Genomic DNA, 27,405 nt, shown 5'->3' on the forward strand with positions numbered 1-27,405 from the left:
GACATCGCTGCTCTGGCGAGCCAGAGCCGCACACGGAAACGCCGTTTACCTTCCCGCTGGTAAGCGGTCCCTATTTATCTACTTGCACCCGGAGGTGCTTTCGAACTGCTAGGTTGGCAGGCGCTGGGACCGAGCAGCGGGAGCGCACCCCGCCGCAGGGATTCGAACCGCCGACCTTTCGATCGGCAAGCCCTAGGCGCTAAGGCTTTAACCCACAGCGCCAAATGCCACCCTGAAGCTTCGTTCTGGCAGGGGAGTGGAGAATCTGAGTGTCAGCTGTCAATCTGGTTATTGTTCAGACTTGGTCTGAGCGTTGATGCTCTCTCTCTCGTCTGGGAAACAAGCCTCAACCACGCCTCCTCCCCTGCAGCCACAACAGCACCTCGGTGCATAAGAAAAGTGGTGCAGCGCGGCAGGGAGCAATTAAAAATAGCATCCTGTTGAGACACCCCAGCATCCTGACAACATAGCCAGCAGGGGGGTGGCAGGTGGCAAAGAGAGGTATCAGCAAAGCTGCCGCGTTTCAAAACGCCTGCTTATTTGTTTCTCTGGTGCTGGAGGAGACTCTTGAGAGTCCCATGGACTGCAAGAAGATCAAACCTCTCCATTCGGAAGGAAATCGGCCCTGAGTGCTCACTGGAAGGACAGATCCTGAAGCTGAGGCTCCAAGACTTTGGCCACCTCATGAGAAGAGAAGACTCCCTGGAAAAGACCCTGATGTTGGGAAAGATGGAGGGCACAGGGAGAAAGGGACGACAGAGGACGAGATGGTGGGACAGTGTTCTCGAAGCTACGAACATGAGTTTGACCAAAACTGCGGGAGGCAGTGGAAGACAGGAGGGCCTGGCGTGCTCTGGTCCAGGGGGTCTGAAAGAGGTGGACATGACTAAACAACAACAACATTCAACCCTGAGTTAAAAAGGTAAAGGGACCCCGACCGTTAGGTCCACTCGTGGACAACTCTGGGGTTGTGGCGCTCATCTCGCTTTATTGGCCGAGGGATCCGGCATACAGCTTCCGGGTCATGTGGCCAGCAGGACTAAGCCGCTTCTGGCGAACCAGAGCAGCGCACGGAAATGCTGTTTACCTTCCCGCCAGAGCGGTACCTATTTATCTACTTGCACTTTGACGTGCTTTCGAACTGCTAGGTGGGCAGGAGCAGGGACCGAGCAAACTGTGGGAGGCAGTGGAAGACAGGAGTGCCTGGCGTGCTCTGGTCCAGGGGGCCACGAAGAGGCAGACACGACTAAATGACTAAACAACAACAATAACAACATTTGTTTCTCTCCCCCCCCCCCCTTCCCAAATTACGGAGCCATTTGCAGAGCTTTTAACGAAAGGAATGGTCTGCACGTTTATAAAAGGGTAGTTTACCTCCAGGATCAAACCGTTTCCCCCCGCTGAAAGCAACGAATCGGTGTCCGGGGCCTGCTAGCGCCACATACGACTGGAAACCGGGTTTGAGAAATGACCAGGCCATTGGCTCAGCTGACCAAGCTGCTTGATGGGTGACACAGAAGGTTCACAAGCATTCCAACCTCTGAGAGGGAAGGGTTTGGTTCATGGGATACCGGCACGTTTTTGAGACAGGATAGAAAGAGGGGATTTGCCAGGGTGTGGAATAGCACCCAGATCATACCTGAAGGAGCGTCTTCATCCCCATCGTTCTGCCCAGACACTGAGGTCCAGCTCTGAAGGGCCTTCTGGCAGTTCCCTCCCTGCGAGAAGTGAGGTTACAGGGAACCAGGCAGATGTCTTCTAAAAGTCAGATCTTTGTTTATTTCCTTGACATCTGATGGGAGGGCGTTTCACAGGGCGGGTGCCACCACTGAGAAGGCCCTCTGCCTGGTTCCCTGTAACCTCGCTTCTTGGTCCCTGCTTCTGCCAACCTAGCAGTATGAAAGCACGTCAAAGTGCAAGTAGATAAATAGGTACCACTCTGGCGGGAAGGTAAATAGCGTTTCCATGCGCTGCTCTGGTTCGCCAGAAGCAGCTTAGTCATGCTGGCCACATGACCCGGAAGCTGTACGCCGGCTCCCTCGGCCAATAAAGTGAGATGAGCGCCGCAACCCCAGAGTCAGCCACAACTGGACCTAACGGTTGGGGTCCCTTTACCTTTTTAACTCAGGGTTGAATGTTGTTGTTGTTTAGTCATGTCCGCCTCTTTGTGACCCCCTGGACCAGAGCACGCCAGGCACTCCTGTCTTCCACTGCCTCCCGCAGTTTGGTCAAACTCATGTTCGTAGCTTCGAGAACACTGTCCAACCATCTCATCCTCCGTCGTCCCCTTCTCCTTGTGCCCTCCGTCTTTCCCAACATCAGGGTCTTTTCCAGGGAGTCTTCTCTTCTCATGAGGTGGCCAAAGTCTTGGAGCCTCAGCTTCAGGATCTGTCCTTCCAGTGAGCACTCAGGGCTGATTTCCTTCAGAATGGAGAGGTTTGATCTTCTTGCAGTCCATGGGACTCTCAAGAGTCTCCTCCAGCACCAGAATTCAAAAGCATCCATTCTTCGGCCATCAGCCTTCTTTATGATCCAGCTCTCACTTCCAAACATCACTACTGGGAAAACCATAGCTTGAACTCTACGGACCTTTGTTGAATAGATCACAATTTTTTTGGCAGGGAAGAATGGCCATGGACGTTCATCTTATTGCTTCTGAGTGGACACAGCACTCTGCAATCACACCTACACCAAAATTGTGGAGAGCTCGTTGGTTTTTGTGGAGCAGCAATCACATCCCTGGCAATCCAATATAAAAGGCTTGACAGCAAGACGAACTCTGTCTCTAGAAAGTGACACTGCCACTTGCTTGTCTGCGGCTGGCAGCGAAGCCTAAAAACACCCTTTATAAATAAATAGCCTTTGTAAAATCACCTTTATTTTTAAAAAGCAACAGCCTTTTTTAAAAAAGCAAAACAACCCAATTATGTTTTCAGTGGCCCAAAGATGCAGAATCAAGGGAGACCCCACCACCACCATTTTGTTTGAAGCAATATCAACAGCCAAGCTATTATCTGATCAAGCGGCCAGGAAATCTGGTTGGGTGGTGCGGCATAGTGGTCGGAGCGTTGGGCTAGGCCATCAGCAAACTTTTTCAGCACCGGTCTGGTCCACTGTCCCTCAGACCCTGGGGGGGGGCAGACTATATTTTTTTGGGGGGGGGGAATGAACGAATTCCTATGCCCCACAAATAACCCAGAGATGCATTTTAAATAAAAGCACACATTTCACTCATGTAAAAACACCAGGCAGGCCCCACAAATAACCCAGAGATGCAGTTTAAATAAAAGGGCACATTCTCGTCATGTAAAAACACGCTGATTCCCGGACAGTCCACGGGCTGGATTGAGAAGGCGATTAGTCCGGATCCAGCCCCCAGGCTTTAGTTTGCCTACCCATGGGATGGGACTTGTGGGGAAACCATGGTTACAATCTCTCAATTTTCTCTCAGCCTGACTTACCTTACAAGGACATTGTGGGAATAAAATGGGGAAGGGGGGGGGTGGCTATCTGAATACACCACCTTGAGTTCTTTGGAGGCGAAATGCAACAACAACAATAATAATTACGATAATAATTTATTATTTATACCCCGCCCATCCGGCTGGGTTTGCCCAGCCACTCTGGCCGGCTCCCAACAGAATATTAAGAAAAACGAATACCCCAAATAGAAGATGCAGGAAAGGTGGTGTGATGGCCCAATTCAAAGTGCTGGTTTTTGACCTACAAAGCCTTAAACGGCTCAAGACCATAATACCTCAATGACCGCCTCTTTCCATATGAACCTACCCGGACCCTGAGATCATCTTCTGAGGACTTCCTTCATGTGCCCCCTCCTTGAGAGGTCTGGAGGGTGGCAACACGAGAACGGGGCCTTCTTTGTGGTGGCTCTCCATCTGTGGAACGCTCTCCCCAGGGAAGTTCACCTGGTGTCTTCATTACACACCTTTAGATGCCAGGCGAAAACGCTCCTTTTCAACCAGGCCTTTGGTTGATCTGCTTGACATCCCTATACCCTTTTAAAATGTGCCTGGTTTTTTTTTGGGGGGGTGTTATTGTTTTGATTTTATATATTGTGATCTTTTCTGTGAACTGCTCTGAGACCTCTGTGTATAAAAGGTAAAGGGACCCCTGACCACTAGGTCCAGTCGTGGCCGACTCTGGGGTTGCGGCGCTCATCTCGCTTTATTGGCCGAGGGAGCCGGCGTACAGCTTCCGGGTCATGTGGCCAGCATGACGAAGCCGCTTTCGGCGAACCAGAGCAGCGCACGGAAACACCATTTACCTTCCCGCCGGAGTGGTACCTATTTATCTACTTTCACTTTGATGTGCTTTCGAACTGCTAGGTGGGCAGGAGCAGGGACCGAGCAACGGGAGCTCACCCCGTCATTGCGGGGATTCGAACCGCCGACCTTCTGATCGGCAAGTCCTAGGCTCTGTGGTTTAACCCACAGCGCCACCCGCATCTCTTCTGGGTATAGACCAGTATATAAATTCAATAAATAAAAATAAAAATGGCTAAGCAAGTTCCTGGTTCGAATCTCACCCCTGCTGTGAACTAAGTGGTCTTTAAACAAGCGTGTTGCTTTCAGCATCAGGTCAATAACTCTAACTAAAAGCACAGGGAGATAGATTTCCCACCACCCTGCTAGAGACGGGAGAGGATTCAATTCAGTTTGCCTTCAAAACAAACCCACCTAATTTGCGCTTTCCAGAAGAATCGCAGAATTGTAGAGTTGGGAGCGTCATTTAGTGAAATCCTCTGCAATGCAGGAATCTTAGCTAATCTGTGAACCCAAAGCACAGCCACCTGTAACAATTTGTTCTTCTATCGGGGATTCTTTGGCTGTGATTCCTGCATTTTAGAAGACTTTTAGAAGACATCTGAAGGCAGACCTGTTCAGGGAAGCTTTTGATGTTTAATAGGCTATTGTATTTTAATATTCTGTTGGAAGCCGCCCAGAGTGGCTGGAGAAACCCAGCCAGATGGGTGGGGTATAAATAATATGTTGGTGTTTAATCGTTTTGTCGTGTCCGACTCTTTGTGACCCCCTGGACCAGAGCACGCCAGGCACTCCTGTCTTCCACTGCCTCCCGCAGTTTGGTCAAACTCATGCTGGTAGCTTCGAGAACACTGTCCCACCATCTCGTCCTCTGTCGTCCCCTTCTCCTTGTGCCCTCCATCTTTCCCAACATCAGGGTCTTTTCCAGGGAGTCTTCTCTTCTCATGAGGTGGCCAAAGTCTTGGAGCCTCAGCTTCAGGATCTGTCCTTCCAGTGAGCACTCAGGGCTGATTTCCTTCCGAATGGAGAGGTTGGATCTTCCTGCAGTCCATGGGACTCTCAAGAGTCTCCTCCAGCACCAGAATTCAAAAGCATCCATTCTTCGGCCATCAGCCTTCTTTATGGTCCAGCTCTCACTTCCATACATCACTACTGGGAAGACCATAGCTTTAACTATACGGACCTTTGTCAGGAAGGTGGTGTTTCTGCTTTTTATAATTTATTATTATTATTATTATTATTATTATTATTATTATTATTATTGCAGGGGGTTGGACTAAATCACCCATGGTTTCCCCTCTACAATTTTGCAATTCTATGAATTTCGCAACACAGTTCTCCAGGGAACAAATGGGTACAAAATTCATACACTGGGGTCCAAGTGTGCATTAGATTGATGTAAATAAGATGGGGGAATCCATGATTTAGGAGGAAATTGCTTTGCAAAAAAACAACAACAAACGTTTATTTTGGGGGGGGGAATTGTACAGGGCATGTAAATATTTAGGAGACACCCTCTCTAAAAAATTGCTGGTGAAATTTCACGAGGACTTCAAAAACGCAGCCTTGCCAACTGAGTTTAAGATGGGGAAATATTAGAGACAGGGAGAAAACCCAAAACAGTTTTGCCCTCCTTTGCAAATCATTTCACATCTTGATTCCGTCCTCCAGACAATATTTCAGAAGAAAGGGGCTGTTAAACCCACCGCCACTCTTTCTAGCGGAGGAGCGAAGCATTCTGCGGACGCTGCAAAAAAAAAGAGGTAAACATCCACACCGCACAGCTTTGCAGAAAGCGCAACCTGCCCATTGGTGGATTTTTAAAAACAAAAGCTGGTTCTTTTGCCCGCGGGCTCCTAGCAATAAAACAGCTTGCCGTCTTCCCTCTGTGTCTGTTTTACTGCCTTTTCCGCAGCTGTCCTTAAGCAGAGTAGAACAGAGTGCAATTCTTTCTCTTGTCTGCGGGATTCATCAATCTCCCGGTTCTGTCAGGAGCATCCGTGGAACCAGTTGGATGGGAGATTTCGCAAAAAGCTTCCAGCTGTCTCTTGCCAAGAAAGAAAGCTCTTGCTCTTTCTTGTTAAGGAAATTACGGGGGGGGGGGGACATCTTTAAAGTTAAATATTACAAATATTATGCCTGAATGTATCCTTTCAACTTGACAGCTCAGGGAAGTTATCTAGCTTTAAAAATAATATAAAATCATCTCCTTTCCCAATTCCCCCCATTCCAAAGCTATTTTCCCCTTGAAAAGGGACTCCAGGAAGTTCCCAGAGGTGACAATTTCTGGGCTCATTGTTAGCCAAAGGAAGCCAAATCTCATCACCTGACTCGCCTCAGGCTCCAGACATGCAAAGGAACTTCTATTGTACTTTTGGGTGGTGGGTACTTAAGACATATTTGTCTATGCTCATCTTATACCTGAGTCTTGCCCTGCCATGTCCGCTTATGCTAATCTGGTACCAAGGACTTGTCTGGACATGTTTGCCAAGGTTAACCCCTCCCCTTTTGTGACATGTCAGTGATGTAGAAATGATGCTGTATTCTGGGATATGGTGGGAAAGTTTTAAAAGTCTTTGCCACCCCATCCTCAGGGTTCAAAATTTGCTCTTTGAACCTATTGCGCAATAAACTTTGGTCTACAGCTATTTGCTCTGGTTGGCTGGACTCCTTCCTTTATTCCGCAGGGACCCGCGGGCTCTGCACAACGAGCTGGGTGACTGAGCAGCCTCACACCCAGATTTTTCCGTAACATTCTTTTTCTCCTTTGCTCTTTAAACCAGCCTCCCTGCTTCCTACGACGATGGGAAGAGCCAACGTCTCAGCGAGCAAGAAAGTTCTCTCTTTATTTAATGTAGACTGGGGTCCTTCGGTCTTCGCAAGTTCCTCTTTGGGCCAGACCTTTCAATTCTTTCACTAAAGAGTTAACTTCGCTGGCATTACGTCGTTTACTGTTTGATTGCCGGCCTATGCCTGGAGTAATAATAATAATAATATCTTCTCCATGCAAGCCAGAGGCCCAACCACCGAGCAGTTACATTTCCCTTTAAAACAAAACAAGGTTCTAGTCCACATGACTATGAACAAAGGGTTGGCTTAAACAGCCACACAGGAAGCTGGCTTATGCTGAGCCTGGTTTAGGGCCATCTGCAATAACCGACAGCAGCGCTCTACCGGTTTGGGCAGAGTCTCTGCCAGCCCTATCTGGAGAGGCCGGGGGGGGGGGTTGAAGCAGAGATCTAGTAATAATAATAGGTAAAGGTAAAGGGAGCCCTGACCATTAAGTCCAGTCGTGGCCGACTCTGGAGTTGCGGCGCTCATCTTGCTTTACTGGCCGAGGGAGCCGGCATACAGCTTCCGGGTCATGTGGCCAGCAGGACTAAGCCGCTTCTGGCGAACCAGAGCAACGCACGGAAATGCCGTTTACCTTCCCGCCGGAGTGGTACCTATTTATCTACTTGCACTGGTGTGCTTTCGAATTGCTAGGTTGGCAGGAGAAGGGACCAAGCAACGGGAGCTCACCCCGTCATTGTGGGGATTCGAACCGCCGACCTTCTCATCGGCAATCCTAGGCTCTGTCTTTAACCCACAGCACCACCCTAGGGGGTAATTAAAATGAGAATTGTCCTCTTTTTTGCTCTCCAAAATATGGCAGCCCTACGCCAAGGCTTAACCACGGCAATCCCTGGTGACAGGATTAGCAAAAGGACTTAAACTCGGTTATCCCAATGTTTCTCCCTCCTGATGCACTTTCTGCAGCCGGGGAAATCTCCCTGAGGTCTCCTCCACGCTTCAATCTCATCCACTTTCCTTCTGAAGTGGCCTTAATTCCAGACAATCACCCACTAATTAGCTCATTTAACCAGCTTCCTTTATTGATGTGCATTACCCAAGCGCAGCGATAATTTTATTTATTTTTTTAACAGTGAGATTGTATAACATTTCCTCTTTGGCTTCCCCTCATATTTATTCTTACTTCTTTTACTTTATTTTTTTTTTTAACGGATGCTTAATGCGAGCTATTAACGATCCTTTGTTTGTTTGAGTAAGGAGGGATCCCGGTTTGCGGATTCCTAAGGACAAACCTAGACAGCAACTTAAAAAGCAGAGACATCACCTTGCCAACAAAGGTCCGTATAGTTAAAGCTCTGGTTTTCCCAGTAGTGATGTATGGAAGTGAGAGCTGGACCATAAAGAAGGCTGATGGCCGAAGAATGGATGCTTTTGAATTCTGGTGCTGGAGGAGACTCTTGAGAGTCCCATGGACTGCAAGAAGATCAAACCTCTCCATTCTGAAGGAAATCAGCCCTGAGTGCTCACTGGAAGGACAGAACACAGATAAATTGTTCAAAGATGGAGAACAAGGATTTCCACTTGCAGGGGATGAGGGGGACAGGGAGATGGAGGGCATCATTCTCCTCCCTCTCCAGACTGCATTTCTGATGCCATCGCAAATTTCAACTCCTGATCGGGATGAATCCAGATGAATTGCCCTAAATTCAAATTTGCGAGGAATCAGCTGCTTGCATTTACTCATTAAGTAAATGAGTGGTGTGGAGCGGAGTGGGTAAAGGTAAAGGCACCCCTGACCATTAGGTCCAGTCATGTCCGACTCTGGGGTTGTGGTGCTCATCCCGCTTTATTGGCCGAGGGAGCCGGCGTACAGCTTCCGGGTCATGTGGCCAGCAGGACTAAGCCACTTCTGGCAAACCAAAGCAGCGCACGAAAACGCCGTTTACCTTCCCACCGGAGTGGTACCTATTTATCTACTTGCACTTTGACGTGCTTTCGAACTGCTAGGTTGGCAGGAGCTGGGACCAAGCAACGGGAGCTCACCCCATTGCGGGGATTCGAACCGCCGACCTTCTGATCAGCAAGCCCAAGAAAACAAACTTGCAGATTCCAGAAGCTGGTTTTCGTACTGCGTAGGGCAGGCCAGGTGAGGACGTTTCCATTTTGTCCTGCTTCAAAGCCCCCAGATGGTCCAAACTGCCGTTACTCTATCTTCCCAACATTTCAGGCCACAAATCCACCTCCTTTGGGGATGGTTTCGATTCATCAGGCAGGCCAGCAGGCAATGCAGCTTGCGAGGTGAAGTAGCTGCGATTTGTGGGGAACAGGGGTTATTTCCTTATTCCGGGGGGGATGGGAAACCTCAGGTCCCCAATTCAATAAAGAAGGTAAAAAGGTAAACTACCCCTGGACGGTTAAGTCCAGTCAAAGGCGACTATGTGGTTGCGGGCGCTCATCTCACTTTCAGGCTGAAGGAGCCGGCATTTGTCCACAGACAGCTTTCCGGGTCATGTGGCCAGCAGGACTAAACCGCTTCTGGCACAACGGGACACCGTGACGGAAACCAGACCACACGGAAATGCTGTTTACCTTCCCGCTGCAGTGGTACCTATTTATCTACTTGCACTTTGATGTGCTTTTGAACTGCTAGGTTGGCAGGAGCTGGGACAGAGCAACGGGAGCTCACCCTGTTGCAGGGATTCAAACCTCTGACCTTCCGATCAGCAATCCCAAGATGCTCAGGGGTTTAGACCACAGCGCCTCCTGCGTCACTTTCTATCAGGCCACGCCCCTTTCCCCAGGCCACACCGTCTCCATCCAAGCCACTCCCCTCACTGACCTGGGGAAAGATGCCCTTCAGGCTGAAAAAATGCTTCGCACCCATGGAATATAGGCTTTCATAATAAGGCACTCAGATGGGACATGGGTACTGCTGTGGGCTAAACCACAGAGCCTAGGACTTGTTGATCAGAAGGTCGGCGGTTCAAATCCCCACGAGAGGGTGAGCTCCCGTCGCTCGGTCCCTGCTCCTGCCAACCTAGCAGTTCAAAAGCACATCAGAGTGCAAGTAGATAAATAGGTGTCACTCCAGCGGGAAGGTAAACGGCGTTTCCGTGCGCTGCTCTGGTTCGACAGAAGCGGCTTAGTCCTGCTGGCCACACAACCCGGAAGCTGTACGCCGGCTCCCTTGGCCAATAAAGCGAGATGAGCGCCGCAACCCCAGAGTCGTCCATGATTGGACCTAACGGTCAGGGGTCCCTTTACCTTTAAGGCACTCAGTGTCCCAGCTGCCGTACACCAGTTGAGAGGCAGCGAGGTTCAATGGTTACAGCACCGGACTAGGACTGGGGTGTTGTTGCAACCTTTACCCAGCCGCTCTCTGATCATCTTGGCTCAACTTGGCTATGAAGCTCGCTCAAGTCTGCCGCCACCCCTTACCTTGGCCTCCCCCTTGCAGGTGAGGATTTTCTTAAGAAAAGGGGGCTGTGGCTCTTAGGCTGAGGAAGGAGCCCCCCCCCCAGCTCTGTTCTGCTCCGTGAGTTGAAACCAGAAAACGAGACCAGAAAAAAAAATCACTCCATGCACATTCAAGAACTTGGAGAAATGTTTAGAAATCCCATGCTCTGTGTAAAAGTCTTTTATATATATATATATATATATATATATATATATATATATATATATATATATAATATATTAAAAAACAATAACAATCATTGTTATAACTATGAAATAGGAACCAACTGATAATACAGTAACAAGGAATCATCGGATCATAGGGGGGAAAGCATTTTGTAGAGGTTACACTCAAAATTCACCTGCCACTGTCCAAACTGCACAAAGTCAAAATACAGCTGACAGAAGTTCACGGCCCTCCCCCCCCCAAAAAAAATATTACCATCATTAGTTATTATTATTATAAACAATCAATAAGCAAATTGTTTGCCAAGAGGGCAACAGGAAGGCGGACTGCTGTGCTTGCAACATCTCCGAGCAGCAACCATGCAGAAGACACCCGATAAAACAGATTTGATAGAGAGATTAAATAGGTAGGTTAATTCAGGTGCAATAGAAATAAGAGCAAGCAAAGATTGTTGTTTCCCCAAATCCACACACACACACACACTCCAACAAGATTATCTCCTTTGTTTGGCAGGCAAACAAACTCCAAAAGCCTGAGGCTTTCGCAAGCAACAGTAAAATGAAGAGACGGTTTTGTATCTGTATATATAAATATATATTTAAAAAAATCAGTTGGCACTCTGTTAACAAGGTATTTGGGTGGGGGAGAAAGCAAGAGGGGATTAACCCAAATTTCAGTGCCCCTTGAGGTCCTGCACTTGGTCCTGCTCTACAGTAACCCAAGAGAGATTAAAAGATGTCTGGATTATTGTTTTCCCATCGCCTCAACCACCGCTTGCAGAGATGGGCTTTATTATTTTGCTTCTCTGTGTCTGTTTACTGTCTTCTGGGGTTTCAGACCGAAGGCTGATCTGTTTATTTTAATCAGCGGCTGAGAGAAGCAGAGCTTGGGTTGAATTGAGGAAAGGTGGAACAGAGGAACTGGGGGGGTTGGAAGTTAAAAACAGGGGTCTCCTCATCGCTGTCAAAGCCTCTGGGACCAAAAGGGTTTCTGGGAAGAGTGGAAAGACGTCTCCATTTTACGGGAGAGGAGGTTTCCCCAGCAGGTATAATTAATCGCGCTCGGAAAACCATCAAGCTCAGTTTCAACACTCGGATTTACAAACCTAGAAAGAAAGGAAAGAAGGAAAACCCTTCGAGCAGAAACGCAGAGAGATCATAAGGCACAGCTCAATAACCGTGTCTCACCGTCCCAAAACATGCAGGAGGCGTTTTGCCAGAAGGTTTTCCCCAGTCGACAAAGGGCAGTGGGAAAAGCACATCTCTTTGTTTTCTCTCTTAGAGAGGCCACGACTCCGAACGATTTCTTGGCTTCGATCGGATTCCCAGATGTTTGTGCTTTGTGCAACACTCCAGGGAGGCCTTGTTTGTTCTGTATACAGCATTTGGTACCCAACGGGGGGTTGGGTAGGGTGGGGAGTGGGAGACCGAGAGGGCTCTGTGCATCTCTGCAATTGTGGAAGGGTGACCCTGATGGGACTACTCGTTGTATAATAATAATAATAATAATAATAATAATAATTTATTATTTATACCCTGCCCATCTGGCTGGGCTTCCCCAGCCACTCTGGGCAGCTTCCAACAAAATATTAAAATACCGTAACACATCAAACATTAAAGGCTTCCAGACAGTCTGCAGGCAGGGAGGGTCTCATCCTATGTACCAGATGGAACTGTCCATGGAGGCGCAGGTCAATTCTGTGTCCAGGACGGCTGTCTACCAGCTCCATCTGGTACGCAGGCTGAGACCCTCCCTGCCCACAGACTGTCTCACCAGAGTGGTGCGTGCTCTGGTTATCTCCTGCTTGGACTCCTGCAATGCGCTCTCCGTGGGGCTCCCTTTGAAGGTGACCTGGAAACTAGAACTAATCCAGAATGCGGCAGCTAGACTGGTGACTGGGAGCAGCCGCCAAGACCACATAACAGCGGTCCTGAAAGACCTACATTGGCTCCCAGGATGTTTCCAAGCACAATTCAAAGTGTTGGTGCTGACCTTGAAAGACCTAAATGGCCCAGTATACCTGAAGGAGCATCTCCACCCCCATTGTTCAGCCCAGACACTGAGGTCCAGCTCTGGGGGCCTTCTGGTGGTTCCCTCCCTGCGAGAAGTGAGGTTACAGGGAACCAGGCAGAGGGCCTTCTCAGTGGTGGCACCCACCCTGTGGAACACCCTCCCACCAGATGTCAAGGAAATAAACAACGATCTGACTTTTAGAAGACATCTGAAGGCAGCCCTGTTTAGGGAAGTTTTTAATGTATGATATTTTATCGTGTTTTTAATATTCTGTTGAAAGCTGCCAAAGTGGCTGGGGAAACCCAGCTACATGGGAGGTGTATAAATAATAATAATAATTATAGTTGCAGTGTTCCCTGCAGTGCCTCTGAAGCTCTGTGCCCTGTGTGACCAAACCAATCACACTCCCCTGAATCTGTCTTTGGCGTGTTTGTGATCCATCAACAAGCATCTACACTGAGCCTCTGCCCACAGGGATTAAAAGGCAGCAATGTTCGATAGGCAATATTTTAACCCTGGCACCTGTCCATCAAAGGGTGTTGCAGATTCCAGCACAACTGCCCAGCTTTCTTAAAGTAAAGGTAAAGGGACCCCTGATCGTTAGGTCCAGTCGTGGCCGAACCAGAGCAGCACATGGAAACACCGTTTACCTTCCCGCCAGAGCAGTACCTATTTATCTACTTGCACTTGACGTGCTTTCAAACTGCTAGGTTGGCATGAGCAGGGACCGAGCAATGGGAGCTCACCCCGTCATTGCGAGGATTCGAACTGCCGGCCTTTCTTTTGTGCAAAAGTGGGGGTGCGTGTCGGTTTTGAGGAAGCAAGAAAGGGGCAGTGCAGGGGGAGAGAACCCTGACGGAGCACTTCAAAACCAACACAAGAATTCCCAAAAAGCAAGAGGAAGGGAAAGAGGGGATGACGGTGGGTGATAGGAATCTGGTACCCCAAGTGTGAAAAGAACCATAGCTCAGCCACAGAGCACATGTGTTGCATGCAAGATGTCCCACGTTCGAATCCTGGTCCCGCTGGTTATCTCCTTGCCTGCCATGCGAGAGGTTTGGATCGGTGCTGAGATCTCTACTTCCTAAGGAAGAGGACTGTAACTCAGAAGAAGAAGAGTTTGGATTTATATCCCGCTTTATCACTACCCGAAGGAGTCTCAAAGCGGCTAACATTCTCCTTTCCCTTCCTCCCCCACAACAAACACTCTGTGAGGTGAGTGGGGCTGAGAGACTTCAGAGAAGTGTGACTGGCCCAAGGTCACCCAGCAGCTGCAGGTGGAGGAGCGGAGACGCGAACCCGGTTCCCCAGATTATGAGACTACTGCTCTTAACCACTACACCACACTGGCTCTAGCAGTAGAGCACTATGTTTTTGCCTGTACAAGGTCCCAGTTCCAATCCCTATCTCCAGTTAGAAGGAACAAAAACATCAGGAGAGATGCGGAAGACCCTGCTCAGACCAAAAACCCTGGACCAGATATGGACCAGAGCAGTGTAAGGCAATTTAAGGGGGCTTCCCTGCTTCCAGAGAAAGGGAGGGGGGAGTTACTGTATTTTTTGCTCTATAAGACTCACTTTTCCCCTCCTAAAAAGTAAGGGGAAATGTGTGTGCGTCTTATGGAGCGAATGCAGGCTGCGCAGCTATCCCAGAATCCAGAACAGCAAGAGGGATTGCTGCTTTCACTGCGCAGCGATCCCTCTTGCTGTTCTGGCTTCTGAGATTCAGCATATTTTTATTCTTGTTTTCCTCCTCCAAAAACTAGGTGCGTCTTGTGGTCTGGTGAGTCTTATAGAGCGATAAATACGGTACCTATTTGGGCAGCGTAACAGAGGCCCTTTGCAAACCCTGCAAAGCCACAAACCCATCACACCGGGAGCAGCTCTGCCTGTTGGGTTTTCCCAATGGGAAAAGAAGGTAGAAAGATGAACAACCCCCCAGTTTTACAAAACATCTGGTGTTGGCCTTCATGACAGCAGCTTTACAGCTTTGGAAAGGGGGGGGTGCCACTGCCCATAGCTCCTTGCTAGGGTAAAGGTAAAGGGACCCCTGACCATTAGGTCCAGTCGTGGCCGACTCTGGGGTTGCGGCGCTCATCTCACTTTACTGGCCGAGGGAGCCGGCGTACAGCTTCCGGGTCATGTGGCCAGCAGGACTAAGCCACTTCTGGAGCAGCGCACAGAAACACCGTTTACCTTCCCGCCGGAGTGGTACCTATTTATCTACTTGCACTTTTACGTGCTTTCGAACTGCTAGGTGGGCAGGAGCAGGGACCGAGCAACGGGAGCTCACCCCGTCGTCGCGGGGATTCGAACCGCCGACCTTCTGATCAGCAAGTCCTAGGCTCTGTGGTTTAACCCACAGCGCCACCCGCGTCCCATCCTTGCTAGGGTACCTCCTTGCAAAAGAACGAGCCACCCCCAGCTCCCAGGTGCAAATCCATCGTTTGCAAAAGGTTGTTAAGGCGAGGATGTTCGGATAACGAGGGTCATTTCCCCTGTCCCCTTTTCCATAAGGCAACTGGGTTATTTACACTGAGGGTCGCCAACATGGCAGCTGTGGCGGCACAGGAAACCGACAGCAAAGTCTCTTACCCTAACCCCCACTCAAAATTAGTTCTTGATATAAGCGTTCTGCCGTACCCAACAGAACAGGTCGTGTGCCCACAACCATTTCTCCGGGTTTCTAACCGCACCCACAGATCCCATAAAGTTGGCGACCCCTGGTTCACGCTGTCTCCCACCAGATTAATTCCTGTCTGTTGACCACCTCTGCTCAGACAATGTCGGTCAAGAACAGCTGGTGGCCGATAGGGATCGCCAGTTTGCTACGGTGCATGCATTTCGACGGGGTCCGGGTACAACAGGGAGAAGGAAGCATAGCAAAAAGCCCATTGCGTTCATGCATCCGCATGCCGCAGCAAGAATCCGTTCTGAGAATCCATTCCCAGACTTACAACAGCCCTTTAGTCACCCCCCCTTATCTCCCCGCAATGAGCGCATCTCTTTGATAAATTCAGAACGCTTCACTGTGCACAGGGCAATATCTCGTCCACCCCGGACAGGCAATTATATTTTTGATCTCGCAAGGAAAGGGTTCGCACCAGCAGCCGGCGAGATTACATGCTTAATCCCCCCCTCCCTCCCTGCCCTAAAACATGCAGCAAGCATTTTTTGGGGTGGGGGAGTGGACACTGAGTAGACATCACCATCTTGTGTCAGCCTCCCCCTCCAGCTTCCTTGTATTTACAGGGTGGAGGAACGAGCCATTCCGCGCGGGACGGGTGCAAGCGGGAGGCGTGACCAAGGTCGTTTTACGAAAATGGGAGCAAAGAAGTTAAGGGGAGCTCCTTCTCGCCCATCAGGGTGTCTCTCTTGAGGCTACCTCCCTTGTTGAGCACCTTGACCTTGAGGGACAGTTTCTTGGCATTGCCGGCCCCCAGCCCGTCGAAGAAGAAATCTTCGTTGAAGACGGGGTAGCGGCTGTTCTTGATGATGGTGCTGCGCTGCTTCTGCAACTTCCCGGGGTTCAGATAGAGGGCCACGCAGCAGTTGATGCTCCGCGCGTCGCAGTGCTTGTCGTAGAGGTCTTCTGCCGTGATGACGCGCACCCGAAGGCGTGCACTCGAAGGGTTGTATTCGGCCGCCAGCCGCATGCTGCCCCCTTTGCTCAGTGGGATGATGTGCTCCTTGTGAAGTCGCTCCGGCTGGTCCGCCGGCGCCGCCGGCTGTTGTGCCGCACCAGCTGCCCCCGCAGGAGGGGTGGCGCACCGCTGGCGCCGCTGCAAGCTGGGGCTGGTGTCGGCCGAGCTGTCGTCGGTGGAGAGGGAGCTGTTGCGCGCCACCGAGTGCTTCAGCTTGATGACTTTGGACTGGCTCTCCTGGCTGAAGATCTTCAGAAGCGACACCGAGCGTGAGAGCAAGGGGGAGCCGAACGGGGACGACTCGGCCGAGGAGCACGTGTCGCTTTCACCGCCGCTGAAGTAGCGGTAGGGGTTCATCAGGGACATGCTGATGTCCGAAGGGTTGAGGTGGCCGCCCTCGCCGTTGGTCTTGCTCCCTGCCGAAGGAGACCTCCGCTGGGAGCTGGGAGAGGTCGACTGCGATGGGCACAGGCTGGTGTGCTCACTGTGGAAGAGAGACTCCTTGCGACGAGTGTGGGGACTCTCCATGAGCGTGGCAAAGCCGTACGATGTCTGCGCCTTGGGCACGTACGGAAGGGACATGGCTGTCTGCGACTGGGGGTCCGCGTTGGTGCTGAAGTCCTCCTCCGACGCCCATTCGTCAGCGCTCTCGATCTGGATGATGTGGCGGCTGGCAGCCTTCAGCAGATTTTTGCTCTCCGAGGCGGCTTTAGCCGGCAAGCGCGGGCTGCGCTGCGGCTTGCGGGCCGAGAGGTTCTGCTCTGAGGCCGACGTGCCCAGATTGGGCTTTGCCTTCCCTTCTGCCCCCTCTGCTTCCGGGGGCACCATCGGGAGCTTGGGCGGGATGAAGAAATCCGGGATCTTGTCCGGCGTCAGGACGTTGCTGTACAGAGGCCCTTTGGACTGCTTATCTCCGGAGTCGCCGTTCCCCCGGGAGCCGCCGTTCTCCACCGAGCCGCGGATTTTCTCCAGCAACCACATTTTCTCACTTCCGCAGCTCCTCTTTCCAGGTGAGGAGTTGGCAAGTCCAGACACCTGATAGGCAGAAAGAAGACAGGGTTAATGGTAGCTAAGAGACTGATATTGACGAACGGGAAGAACGAAGGCATGGTCTGTCAGGGACCGTGCTGAGGAGGGCTGCACTGATGAAGAATGCTAGGAGCCTCTCTCTGCTCCTGATACGGATCGTGAATCTTCCCAGGAGCAGGAGGACAGTGCAGTGGTACCTCGGTTTAAGGACAGCCCTGTTTACGAACTATTCAGTTTACGAACTCCGCTAAACCGGAAGCAGTGTCCCGGTTTGTGAACTTTACCTTGGTCTAAGGATGGAATAAGGGGCGCGGGTGGCGCTGTGGGTTAAACCACAGAGCCTACGACTTGCCGATCAGAAGGTCGCGGTTCAAATCCCCACCAGGGGGTGAGCTCCCATCGCTCAGTCCCAGCTCCTGCCAACCTAGCAATTCAAAAGCATGTCAAAGTGCAAGTAGATAAATAGGTACCGCTCCGGCGGGAAGGTAAACGGCGTTTCCATGTGCTGCTCTGGTTCGCCAGAAGCGGCTTAGTCCTGCTGGCCACATGACCCGGAAGCTGTACGCCAGCTCCCTCAGCCAGTAAAGCGAGATGAGCGCCGCAACCCCAGAGTCGGTCACGACTGGACCTAATGGTCAGGGGTCCCTTTACCTTTACCTTAGTTCTGCTGGAGAGAGTTCCACAGTTTACCTATGCGTTGAGCGAACAATGGCATTCTCTTCTTCTGTCCTGCCTTTCTCTGGGTGCAGATTTCACAGGGGTACACTTCTCCCTTTGCTGCCACATAACAAACCTCACATGCAGAGGCAGAATTCTCTCTCTGCTCATTATACCAGTGGGAGTTTCCTTTTCCAGGTGTGCAAGGAAGGAAAAGCGTGAAAATCTGATTTCGCTCCTGGCGTCCCCACAGCTGACTCTTTTAGCTCTCGCTCTTCCCGCTGAAGAAACATCTCGTGTGAGCTTAAAAGGCTCAATTTCCCACTGGACTCGAGATATTCCACCTCACACCAACAGACATTAAGCCTAGATGCCAGCGTCCGCTACAAAATGAGCGGCCTGAGACCCAGGGGAAAGTGTCTGAAGGCTATAAACACTTGCTTGCTTCTCAACTTCTTCGCCAGTGACAAATGCTTTTCCGATGGCGTTGCAAAGCAACATTCCTTCAAAGCACACACACTTTATCTCTCTCTGCCTTTGCAGAGAGAAAGAGAATCAATATTGCACTGATATTTGCCGCACAAATGCTGGACACCTCTAGACGGATGAACTTCACGGGGAGGGGGGGACAGAGGTCTGCGTTCAGAGTGAGAGGAGCTTTTGCTGCAGCTGACTCAAAAGACGTGAGAAATTGCATGCCACTACTGCGGCACATGGGGATGTGGGTGGCGCTGTGGGTTAAACCACAGAGCCTAGGGCTTGCCGATCAGAAGGTCAGCGGTTCGAGTCTCTGCGACAGGGTGAGCTCCCATTGCTCGGTCCCTGCTCCTGCCAAACTAGCAGTTCGAAAGCACGTCAAAGTGCAAGTAGATAAATAGGTAGCGCTCCGGCGGGAAGGTAAACGACGTTTCCGTGCGCTGCTCTGGTTCGCCAGAAGCGGCTTAGTGCTGCTGGCCACATGACCCGGAAGCTGTACGCCGGCTCCCTCGGCCAGTAAAGCGAGATGAGCGCCGCAACCCCAGAGTCGGACACGACTGGACCTAATGGTCAGGGGTCCCTTTACCTTACACAGATGACCACTGGGGGGGTTGATCTTTGCTGCCACAAGGGACTCTGAGCCCCTTGCAAAAATAGTGAGATGAGCACCGCAACCCCAGAGTCGGCCACGACTGGACCTAACGGTCAGGGGTCCCTTTATCTTTATGGCGGCCTGTGCTTTGTTAGCCCCAAAATGGAAAACGAGCAAGGTCGGAACCAAAATAATGGCAACTTGAGTTGACAGAATATGCACAACTCGCAGGCAGAACATACAGAATAAGAGAACAAGAAGAACATAGGTTTAGAGAAGATTTGAAAACGTTTATTGGCTATATGGGAAAGAGTTGCGTACGGCTGAAAACGCTGCCAGCCTTAAGATAAATTCATCAGTGTAAACAAGTTTTGATGGAATAATGAACGGTCTGGTTTTTGCAAAATATTCAGGTATTTACGATATGCGAAATGAACCATGGAAAGAGAAGAAGGGAAGTCGTCGATGTCTTAAGGGTGCAAAATGAGTGTTTTCAGTTGTAAAGGAGAAAACTTAATAAAATTATATACAAAAGGCTCTTTCGGATACCTCTGAAATTCAGCCGGTTCCCTGGTCTCTCGCAACCAAGGAAACCCAAAAGAGCTGAAGATTTGGGAAAGAGAAAAAAGTAAGTCCTTCTTCACACAGCAGAGTTAAAACTGAGTCAGTAATGGCTACCAACTTGGGTGGTTTGAAAAGAGTGAGCTCCCGTTGCTCTGTCTCAGCTCCTGCCCACCTAGCAGTTCGAAAGCACACCAGTGCAAGTAGCTAAATAGGTACCACTGCGGCGGGAAGGTAAATGGCATTTCCGTGCGCTCTGGTTTCCGTCACGGTCTCCCGTTGCGCCAGAAGTGGTTTAGTCCTGCTGGCCACATGACCTAGAAAGCTGTCTGTGGACAAACGCCGGCTCCCTCGGCCTGAAAGCGAGATGAGCGCCGCAACCCCATAGTCGCCTTTGACTGGACTTAACTGTCCAGGGGTCCTTTGCCTTTACCTTATGACTACTACTACTAATAATAATAATTAGGTTGTCACAGGTGAATATCTACCTGAAATCCATTATGACAGCAAGTTTTGGCTGCAGACCTTCAGAGTCTGCCGCTGGGCAGCATAGACATCTGTTATAGCTCTCAATTACGTTAAATGTGAATTCTTTTATATCCTAGATTTTAAATGGACTTTTTTTTTTTTTTTACTGCTTTGGCCTTTTTCTGACCCGGGATCGTCTGGAAGGAATGGTAGAAATTTATAACCAGCATTGTCACCTGCTCCTGAGGGATGCCGCCAATGGTTAGAGTGTCATAGAATAGAATCATAGAATCATAGAGTTGGAAGAGACCACAAGGGCCATCGAGTCCAACCCCCTGCCAAGCAGGAAACACCATCAGAGCACTCCTGACATATGGTTGTCAAGCCTCTGCTTAAAGACCTCCAAAGAAGGAGACTCCACCACACTCCTCGGCAGCAAATTCCACTGTCAAACAGCTCTTACTGTCAGGAAGTTCTTCCTAATGTTTAGGTGGAATCTTCTTTCTTGTAGTTTGGAACCATTGCTCCGTGTCCGCTTCTCTGGAGCAGCAGAAAACAACCTTTCTCCCTCCTCTATGTGACATCCTTTTATATATTTGAACATGGCTATCATATCACCCCTTAACCTCCTCTTCTCCAGGCTAAACATGCCCAGCTCCCTTAGCGGTTCCTCATAAGGCATCGTTTCCAGGCCTTTGACCATTTTGGTTGCCCTCCTCTGGACACGTTCCAGTTTGTCAGTGTCCTCCTTGAACTGTGGTGCCCAGAACTGGACACAGTACTCCAGGTGAGGTCTGACCAGAGCAGAATACAGTGGCACTATTACTTCCCTTGATGTAGATGCTATACTCCTATTGATGCAGCCCAGAATTGCATTGGCTTTTTTAGCTGCCGCATCACACTGTTGGCTCATGTCAAGTTTGTGGTCAACCAAGACTCCTAGATCCTTTTCACATGTACTGCTCTCAACCCAGGTTCAAATCTCGTCTCGGCCATGCAGCTCGCTGGGTGATCTTGGGGGGGCCAGTCACTGCCTCTCAGCCTGGTCTACCTCACAGGGATGTTGTGCTCCTTGGACAAAAAGGTGGGGTGCGACTGAAATAAATAAAACACTTGGGGGGAGCAGAGCGCAGTTTAGTAGGAGAGCATCTGATCAGGGATGCTTTAGCTGAGGTTCCTGCAATGCAAGGGGCTGGACTAGCGGACCTTTTAGGGTCTCATTCCAAATCTACAATGCTATGATTCTACGAGTTGCAGCCCAGAGACATCTGGAGGCTCCCCAGTCACGGGAGTCACGCTGCAAATCCAAAGCACAGTTAACTCATATTTAAACCTTGCAGCTTCTGCCAAGGAATCTTGGCATCTGTAGCTTGTTAAGCGTGCTGGGAATTGTAGTTCTGTGCAAGGGGAAATGGCAGCTCCCGGAATTCTTCGAAGGGGGGGGAGCCATGTGCTTTAAATGTGCATTAGGTAAACGTAAAGGGACCCCTGACCATTAGGTCCAGTCGTGGCCAACTCTGGGGTTGCGGCATTCATCTCGCTTTATTGGCCGAGGGAGCCGGCGTACAGCTTCCGGGTCATGTGGCCAGCATGACTACGCCGCTTCTGGCAAACCAGAGCAGCGCACGGAAACGTCATTTACCTTCCCGCCGGAGCGGTACCTATTTATCTACTTGCACTTTGATGTGCTTTCGAACTGCTAGGTGGGCAGGAGCAGGGACCGAGCAACGGCAGCTCACCACGTCATTGCGGGGATTCGAACCGCCGACCTTCTGATCAGCAAGTCCTAGGCTCTGTGGTTTAACCCACAGCGCCACCTGCATCCCTAAAATGTGCATTAGATGTGCTTTAAACATCTGGCGTGGTTCTGCCCTCAGTTCCTCGCTTACCCTATCCTGAGTTCCAGTTCTCCACATCAGTGCATGATTTTTTGGGGGGGAAAGTCCCCATGAAAATTCAACAGCGCTTTAGTGAAAACATCTCCTCATATACATACAGTGGTACCTCAGATTAAGTACTTAATTCCTTCCGGAGGTCTGTACTTAACCTGAAACTGTTCTTAACCTGAAGCACCACTTTAGCTAATGGGGCCTCCTGCTGCTGCCACGCCACCGGAGCACGATTTCTGTTCTCAACCTGAAGCAAAGTTCTTAAGCTGAAGCACTATTTCTGGGTTAGCGGAGTCTGTAACCTGAAGCGTATGTACCCTGAAGCATATGTAACCTGAAGCGTATGTAACCTGAGGTACCACTGTACATCTGTATGAAATTTTGCCTGATACTTTTGGTGCATTCTTTTTGCAAAGCATTCCTTCCCTAATAATAAGGCTTTTCCTGGGTTGTTCTCACTGAGATGCCTTTGTATGCGTACATTCAATTTTTTTGCACGCATTTTGTTTGTTTGTCTGCAGAACCGCATTGCAAAATTGCGGGTTTCAGAGGACGGCTGCGTTTCAGCTCCCCCGATGGTTCCAGGAAGAGCAAACCCAAATCGATTTGCTTTCCAGTACAAATTGAATCGGATTGCTCCCTTATCAATCTTCCGCTTGGGGGGGAAAGGGCGTCTGGGGAAATCGATGGCCCCTCGGCCCCCTGCCAACATCACCAAAGGCTAGGGATCATGGGAGTTGTAGTTCAGCTGTGTCTGAAGGGTCACAGCAACATGTTAAAGGATCTCGAGTTCGCTAGACTCAGTCCCTGGTACCCTGGAGAGCGTCTCCCTCTTTGAAACCCTCGAGCCAGCTAGACTAGTGGTCGGAGTCAGTGCAACAGGGCTTTGTGTGACTCAACACCTTACAACATCTCTCCGGTTCTGCTCCAATTTGCCAGTTCTTGTCCCAGGAGAACAATATTAGACCAAGGTGGTCTGGAAAAGCGTTCCTGGTTTCCGACGGGGAGGCAGCACAGATCAAACTCCTGGCAGCCCCTGGTTCTGGGACACAGTCCACTTCAGCGCTCTGCAGCAGCAGCCGTTGAATCACAGAACTGTGGGGCGGAAAGGGGCTCCCAAAGCTCATCCAGACCAACCCCCTGGGATCACGGCTTAAATGCAGGAATCGCAGCCGACGTGCTGAGCTGCAAGTTGGAAATGCTCTGCTCTCCCAAAAAAACCACACTGTCCATCCATGCTCTCCTGAAGGAGCCGCATCCCTCAGTCCAGGTAGCCCACACCTGCCTTGCAGACCTGAAAACCACAGAGGCGGTCCTTGCTTCTCAAGGGAGAGATTGTGGGTGGCAGAGGCAAGGAAGCAGCTCAGCAGAAGCAAAGCAGCCTCAGTTGGGTATCCTGTGAAATGGGCGACCTGTTCATCAAAGAGCCCTTTTGCAAAGCTGGTGTGTGCTCTGTGAGACCTAACGGAGGTTCCTTCCACCAAGTCAGATCTTTGGTCCACCTAACCAACTGAATCTAACCAGGCCAGGGACCTAGGTTTGTGCTGCCCACACTGGCTGGCAGCAGCACCCTCCAGAGTTTCAGCTGGGAGATAATCGCTCGCTTCCACCTGGATATCTTCTAGCACTGAGGCACGTCTCACCACTGAGGGGCAGTGCCAGGGGTTAGGGGCTCAGCCCGCCACCCCACTCTCCTCCTGACTCCTGACCTCGGGTTCAAAGCAGCGGGTTCTACACAGACAAGTTCTCCGCTAACATCTGGACAGATGCAAAGCAGATCTAGAGGTTGCGTCTAGTTTGGAGAACCATTTCTTTTCCAGGCTGAGACTGGCGCAGGTTGCACCGTGGTTCGTATCCCCTGCACTGGTCGGAGCGGCCAGCCTGTTCCACCTCCCCGTGGTCAAATATTTGGACTGGGTCTCTCTCTCAAACACACCTGCGGACCTCGTGACGTCCCCTTTGCTGATGCCGCTCTGTAAATCGGCACCAAACTTTGCCGGCTTTGTTCTGGCCAAAGGCGTAGCGTGGGTTGTCAGCACCCGGGGCAAGGCAAGTAATTTGTGCCCCCTAACCCGTGGATTTGCGCCCCCTAACCCTAACCCCCAGATGTTGCGCCTGGTGCAGCAGGCCCCCCCTGCACCCCCCACGCTACGCCACTGGTTCTGGCTCCCCCACCTCACTTCCTTCCCTGTGGGGCTTTCTGCTACACTCCTCACATGCTCAGGGGACACCTCAGCTGGGTCCTGCTGGGGGAGGGCTCTTCTGGGCGACTTTTGAGGCAGCAACCGGGCTCAAAACACCACCCCGGGGTTGGACTTTGCCAGCCAATTGGCCCTGGGACCCCTGACCTTTCTCTGGAGACCCGGATGCCACAAAAGAGTATATATAAGGGGAAATCCGTAGCCTCAGAGGGAGAAGAGGAAGGACCTAAGAAAGGGGGTGTTAAAACCCAGCAAACCAATTCCCCCCTCTTTTTTTTTAAGCTGTTGCGCAGAGTGTTGATAAGAAAAAGTACAGAAACTGAATGTACTCACCTGTAAGTTGAAAACTCCGGCGGAGACAGGCGCTGCGGTGTTTCTGGAAGGGGGTGAGATGCTCTCCGCAACTGGTCCGGCTGCAAATGAAATAAGCGAGGGACCTGCGTTCAGTTTTATAGCCGGCTCGGTTAGCACCGTTCATTCATCACGGGAGAAGACTTCCAATTACAGCCCTGCCGTATTCCTCCTAAGACAGCGACGGGCAGTTTTTTTTTTTTTTCATTCTTTCTCTCTCTCTTTCAAACCCCCCACCCCCTCTCCGCAAGAACCCCCCCCCCATCTGCCACCGCTGTCACGCAGAAGCCTGTTGCAATGAATTGGAGAGGGGAGGCAGGGACCTGCCAACCTGTAACGCATCCCGAAGCATCCTAAAACCTTTTTTAATATGATACAAAACGCAGCTGCCCTCGCCAGCGCAGCCTTCTCCCTCCGGTTTTTATTCTTCTCGTTTTCCGCAGAGGGCAACGTAACAAATGTTGTACGGAGGACGTGTTTAATTGTTCCCATTCCTTCCCTTTCCCCCAATTTCACCCCCCAATATTCCCAATAACATGCCCCCGGGTTGCAAGGTTCAAACCTTCAACATACACAAAGAGATACTTTATTTATCCAGCCCAGTCCTTGCTGCTTTTGTACAGGGACTGGGAAATTGGGGGCGGCGGGTGGGGGGGAGCAGGATATGCGCTCAGAGCCAGAAACCTCTGGAGGCATCGCAAGGTGATGTCCGAAAAGGGCGTCTTTGGCTCCTGAGCGCACGCAGAGTGCGTTTCACACACGCCCAAAGCTCTCCGGTGAACACTGCGGCCGAACCAGATGGGTGGGGTTTGTCGATACAGCCTTGCCGGTCAGCTCAGTTGGTTAGAGCAGGGGTCAGCAAACTTTTTCAGCAGGGGGCCGGTCCACTGTCCCTCAGACCTTGTGGGGGGCCGGACTATATTGGGGGGGGGGGAATAAAAAAATGAACGAATTCTTATGCCCCACAAATAACCCAGAGATGCGTTTTAAATAAAAGCACACATTCTACTCATGTAAAAACACCAGGCAGGCCCACAAATAACCCAGAGATGCGTTTTAAATAAAAGGGCACATTCTCCTCATGTAAAAACACGCTGATTCCCGGACCTCCTGCGGGCCAGATTGAGAAGGCGATTGGGCCAGATTCGGCCCCCGGGCCTTAGTTTGCCTACCCATGGGTTAGAGCAGTGTTTCCCAACCTTGGGCCTCCAGATGTTTTTGGCCTACAACTCCCATCATCCCTAGCTAGCAAGACCAGTGGTCAGGGATGATGGGAATTGTAGTTCAAAAACAGCTGGAGGCCCAAGCGCTGATAAGGACAAGGTCACGGGTCAGATACCCCTATGAGTGCATATTGCAGGCGTTGGACTAGATGACCCATCGTGCTCTAGGATTATATTCTTCTGTACCTGTGTGGCTCTCCGGATACGGTTGGACTCCAGCCCATGGCCAATGGTGGACAATGATGGGAGCCGCTGCACCCCCAAGAACAGCTGGAGGAACAAAGATTTATCCAACTCTTCCAGTCTTTGAACGTACAGTAGTACCTCGGGTTACAGACGCTTCAGGTTACATACGCTTCAGGTTACACACTCCGCTAACCCAGAAATAGTGCTTCAGGATGAGAACAGAAATCGTGCTCCGGCGACGCGGCGGCAGCAGAAAGCCCCATTAGCTAAAGTGGTGCTTCAGGTTAAGAACAGTTTCAGGTTAAAAACGGACCTCCAGAACGAATTAAGTACTTAACCCGAGGTACCACTGTATAAGAGTTATCATTATTTGCAGGGCTGCCTCTGAAGACGTTTCGGAAACTTCTGCTGGTGCAGAATTCAGCTGCCAGGTTGCTCACCAGAGCAAGACGGTCTGGGTATATTGCACCGATCCTGGTCCAACTGCACTGGCTTTTGATTAGTTTCTGGGCCCAATTCAAAGTGCTGGTTTTGACCTATAAAGCCTTAAATGGCTCAGGACCGCAATACCTCAAGGACAGCCTCTTTCCATATGAACCTACCCGGACCCTGAAATCATCCTTTGAGGCCCTTCTTCGTGTGCCCCCTCCTCAAGAGGTCCAGAGGGTGGCAACACGAGAGCGGGGCCTTGTCTGCAGTGGCTCCCTGTCTGTGGAATGCTCTGCCCAGGGAAATTCGCCTGGTGCCTTCACTATACACCTTTAGGCGCCAGGCGAAAATGTTCCTTTTTAAGCAGGCCTTTGGTTGACCTGATCAACATCCCATACCCTTTTAAAATGTGGCTCTTGGGGGGAGGGGCAGTGTTATTGATTTATTCCTGACAGTACCAAACTACCGAAGGCTTTTCACCAAAGCCAGACTAAACATCTTTCTTTCTGCAGTGTTGGATGGCAGGTTGAGAGGAGTTCCCTACCAGGACAGACTTTGCTCGTGTGCTCAAGACATCGATTCCATAAAACATATTTTGTTGCACTGAGCAAAATATGAGCAAGCCAGGGCTGAACTGATATTACCCTTGCTGGTACCTTTCCCGGGAAAATCAGAGGCTCGCTATGTCAGGTTCCTATTGGAAGACCAGACAAACGCTAGAACATTGGCAGTGGAAAAGTTTTTATCAGTGGTTGCAAGAACCAATGATCCCTATATTCTGAACAAAATGCTTGTTTAACTGGAGGTAGGCTGTCTGAATTGTGCATTGCTTTGTAACGATTTGTTGGGTCTCTGGACCGTAATCAAGGTTGATGATGATTTATTCCTTTTATTGTTATTTTATATGCTGCGATCTTTTTCGGTGAACCGCCCTGAGACCTCTGGGCATAGGGCGCTATATAAATTC

General features: G+C 50.5%; 1 protein-coding gene across 1 annotated transcript; it reads right to left on the bottom strand.

Annotated features, from left to right (window-relative positions):
- Positions 1–14,907: 14,907 nt before the first annotated feature.
- C2CD4C (C2 calcium dependent domain containing 4C) lies at positions 14,908–24,794 on the bottom strand. The gene is given in 3 exon segments (XM_079960737.1): positions 14,908–17,410; positions 24,583–24,633; positions 24,635–24,794. Coding segments are annotated over 3 exon segments (1,509 nt in total). The 5' UTR covers positions 24,728–24,794; the 3' UTR covers positions 14,908–16,045.
- Positions 24,795–27,405: the final 2,611 nt, after the last annotated feature.

This window comes from Podarcis cretensis, assembly GCF_951804945.1.
Source record: "Podarcis cretensis genome assembly, chromosome: 18".
In the NCBI taxonomy this organism is placed as follows: Eukaryota; Metazoa; Chordata; class Lepidosauria; order Squamata; family Lacertidae; genus Podarcis; species Podarcis cretensis.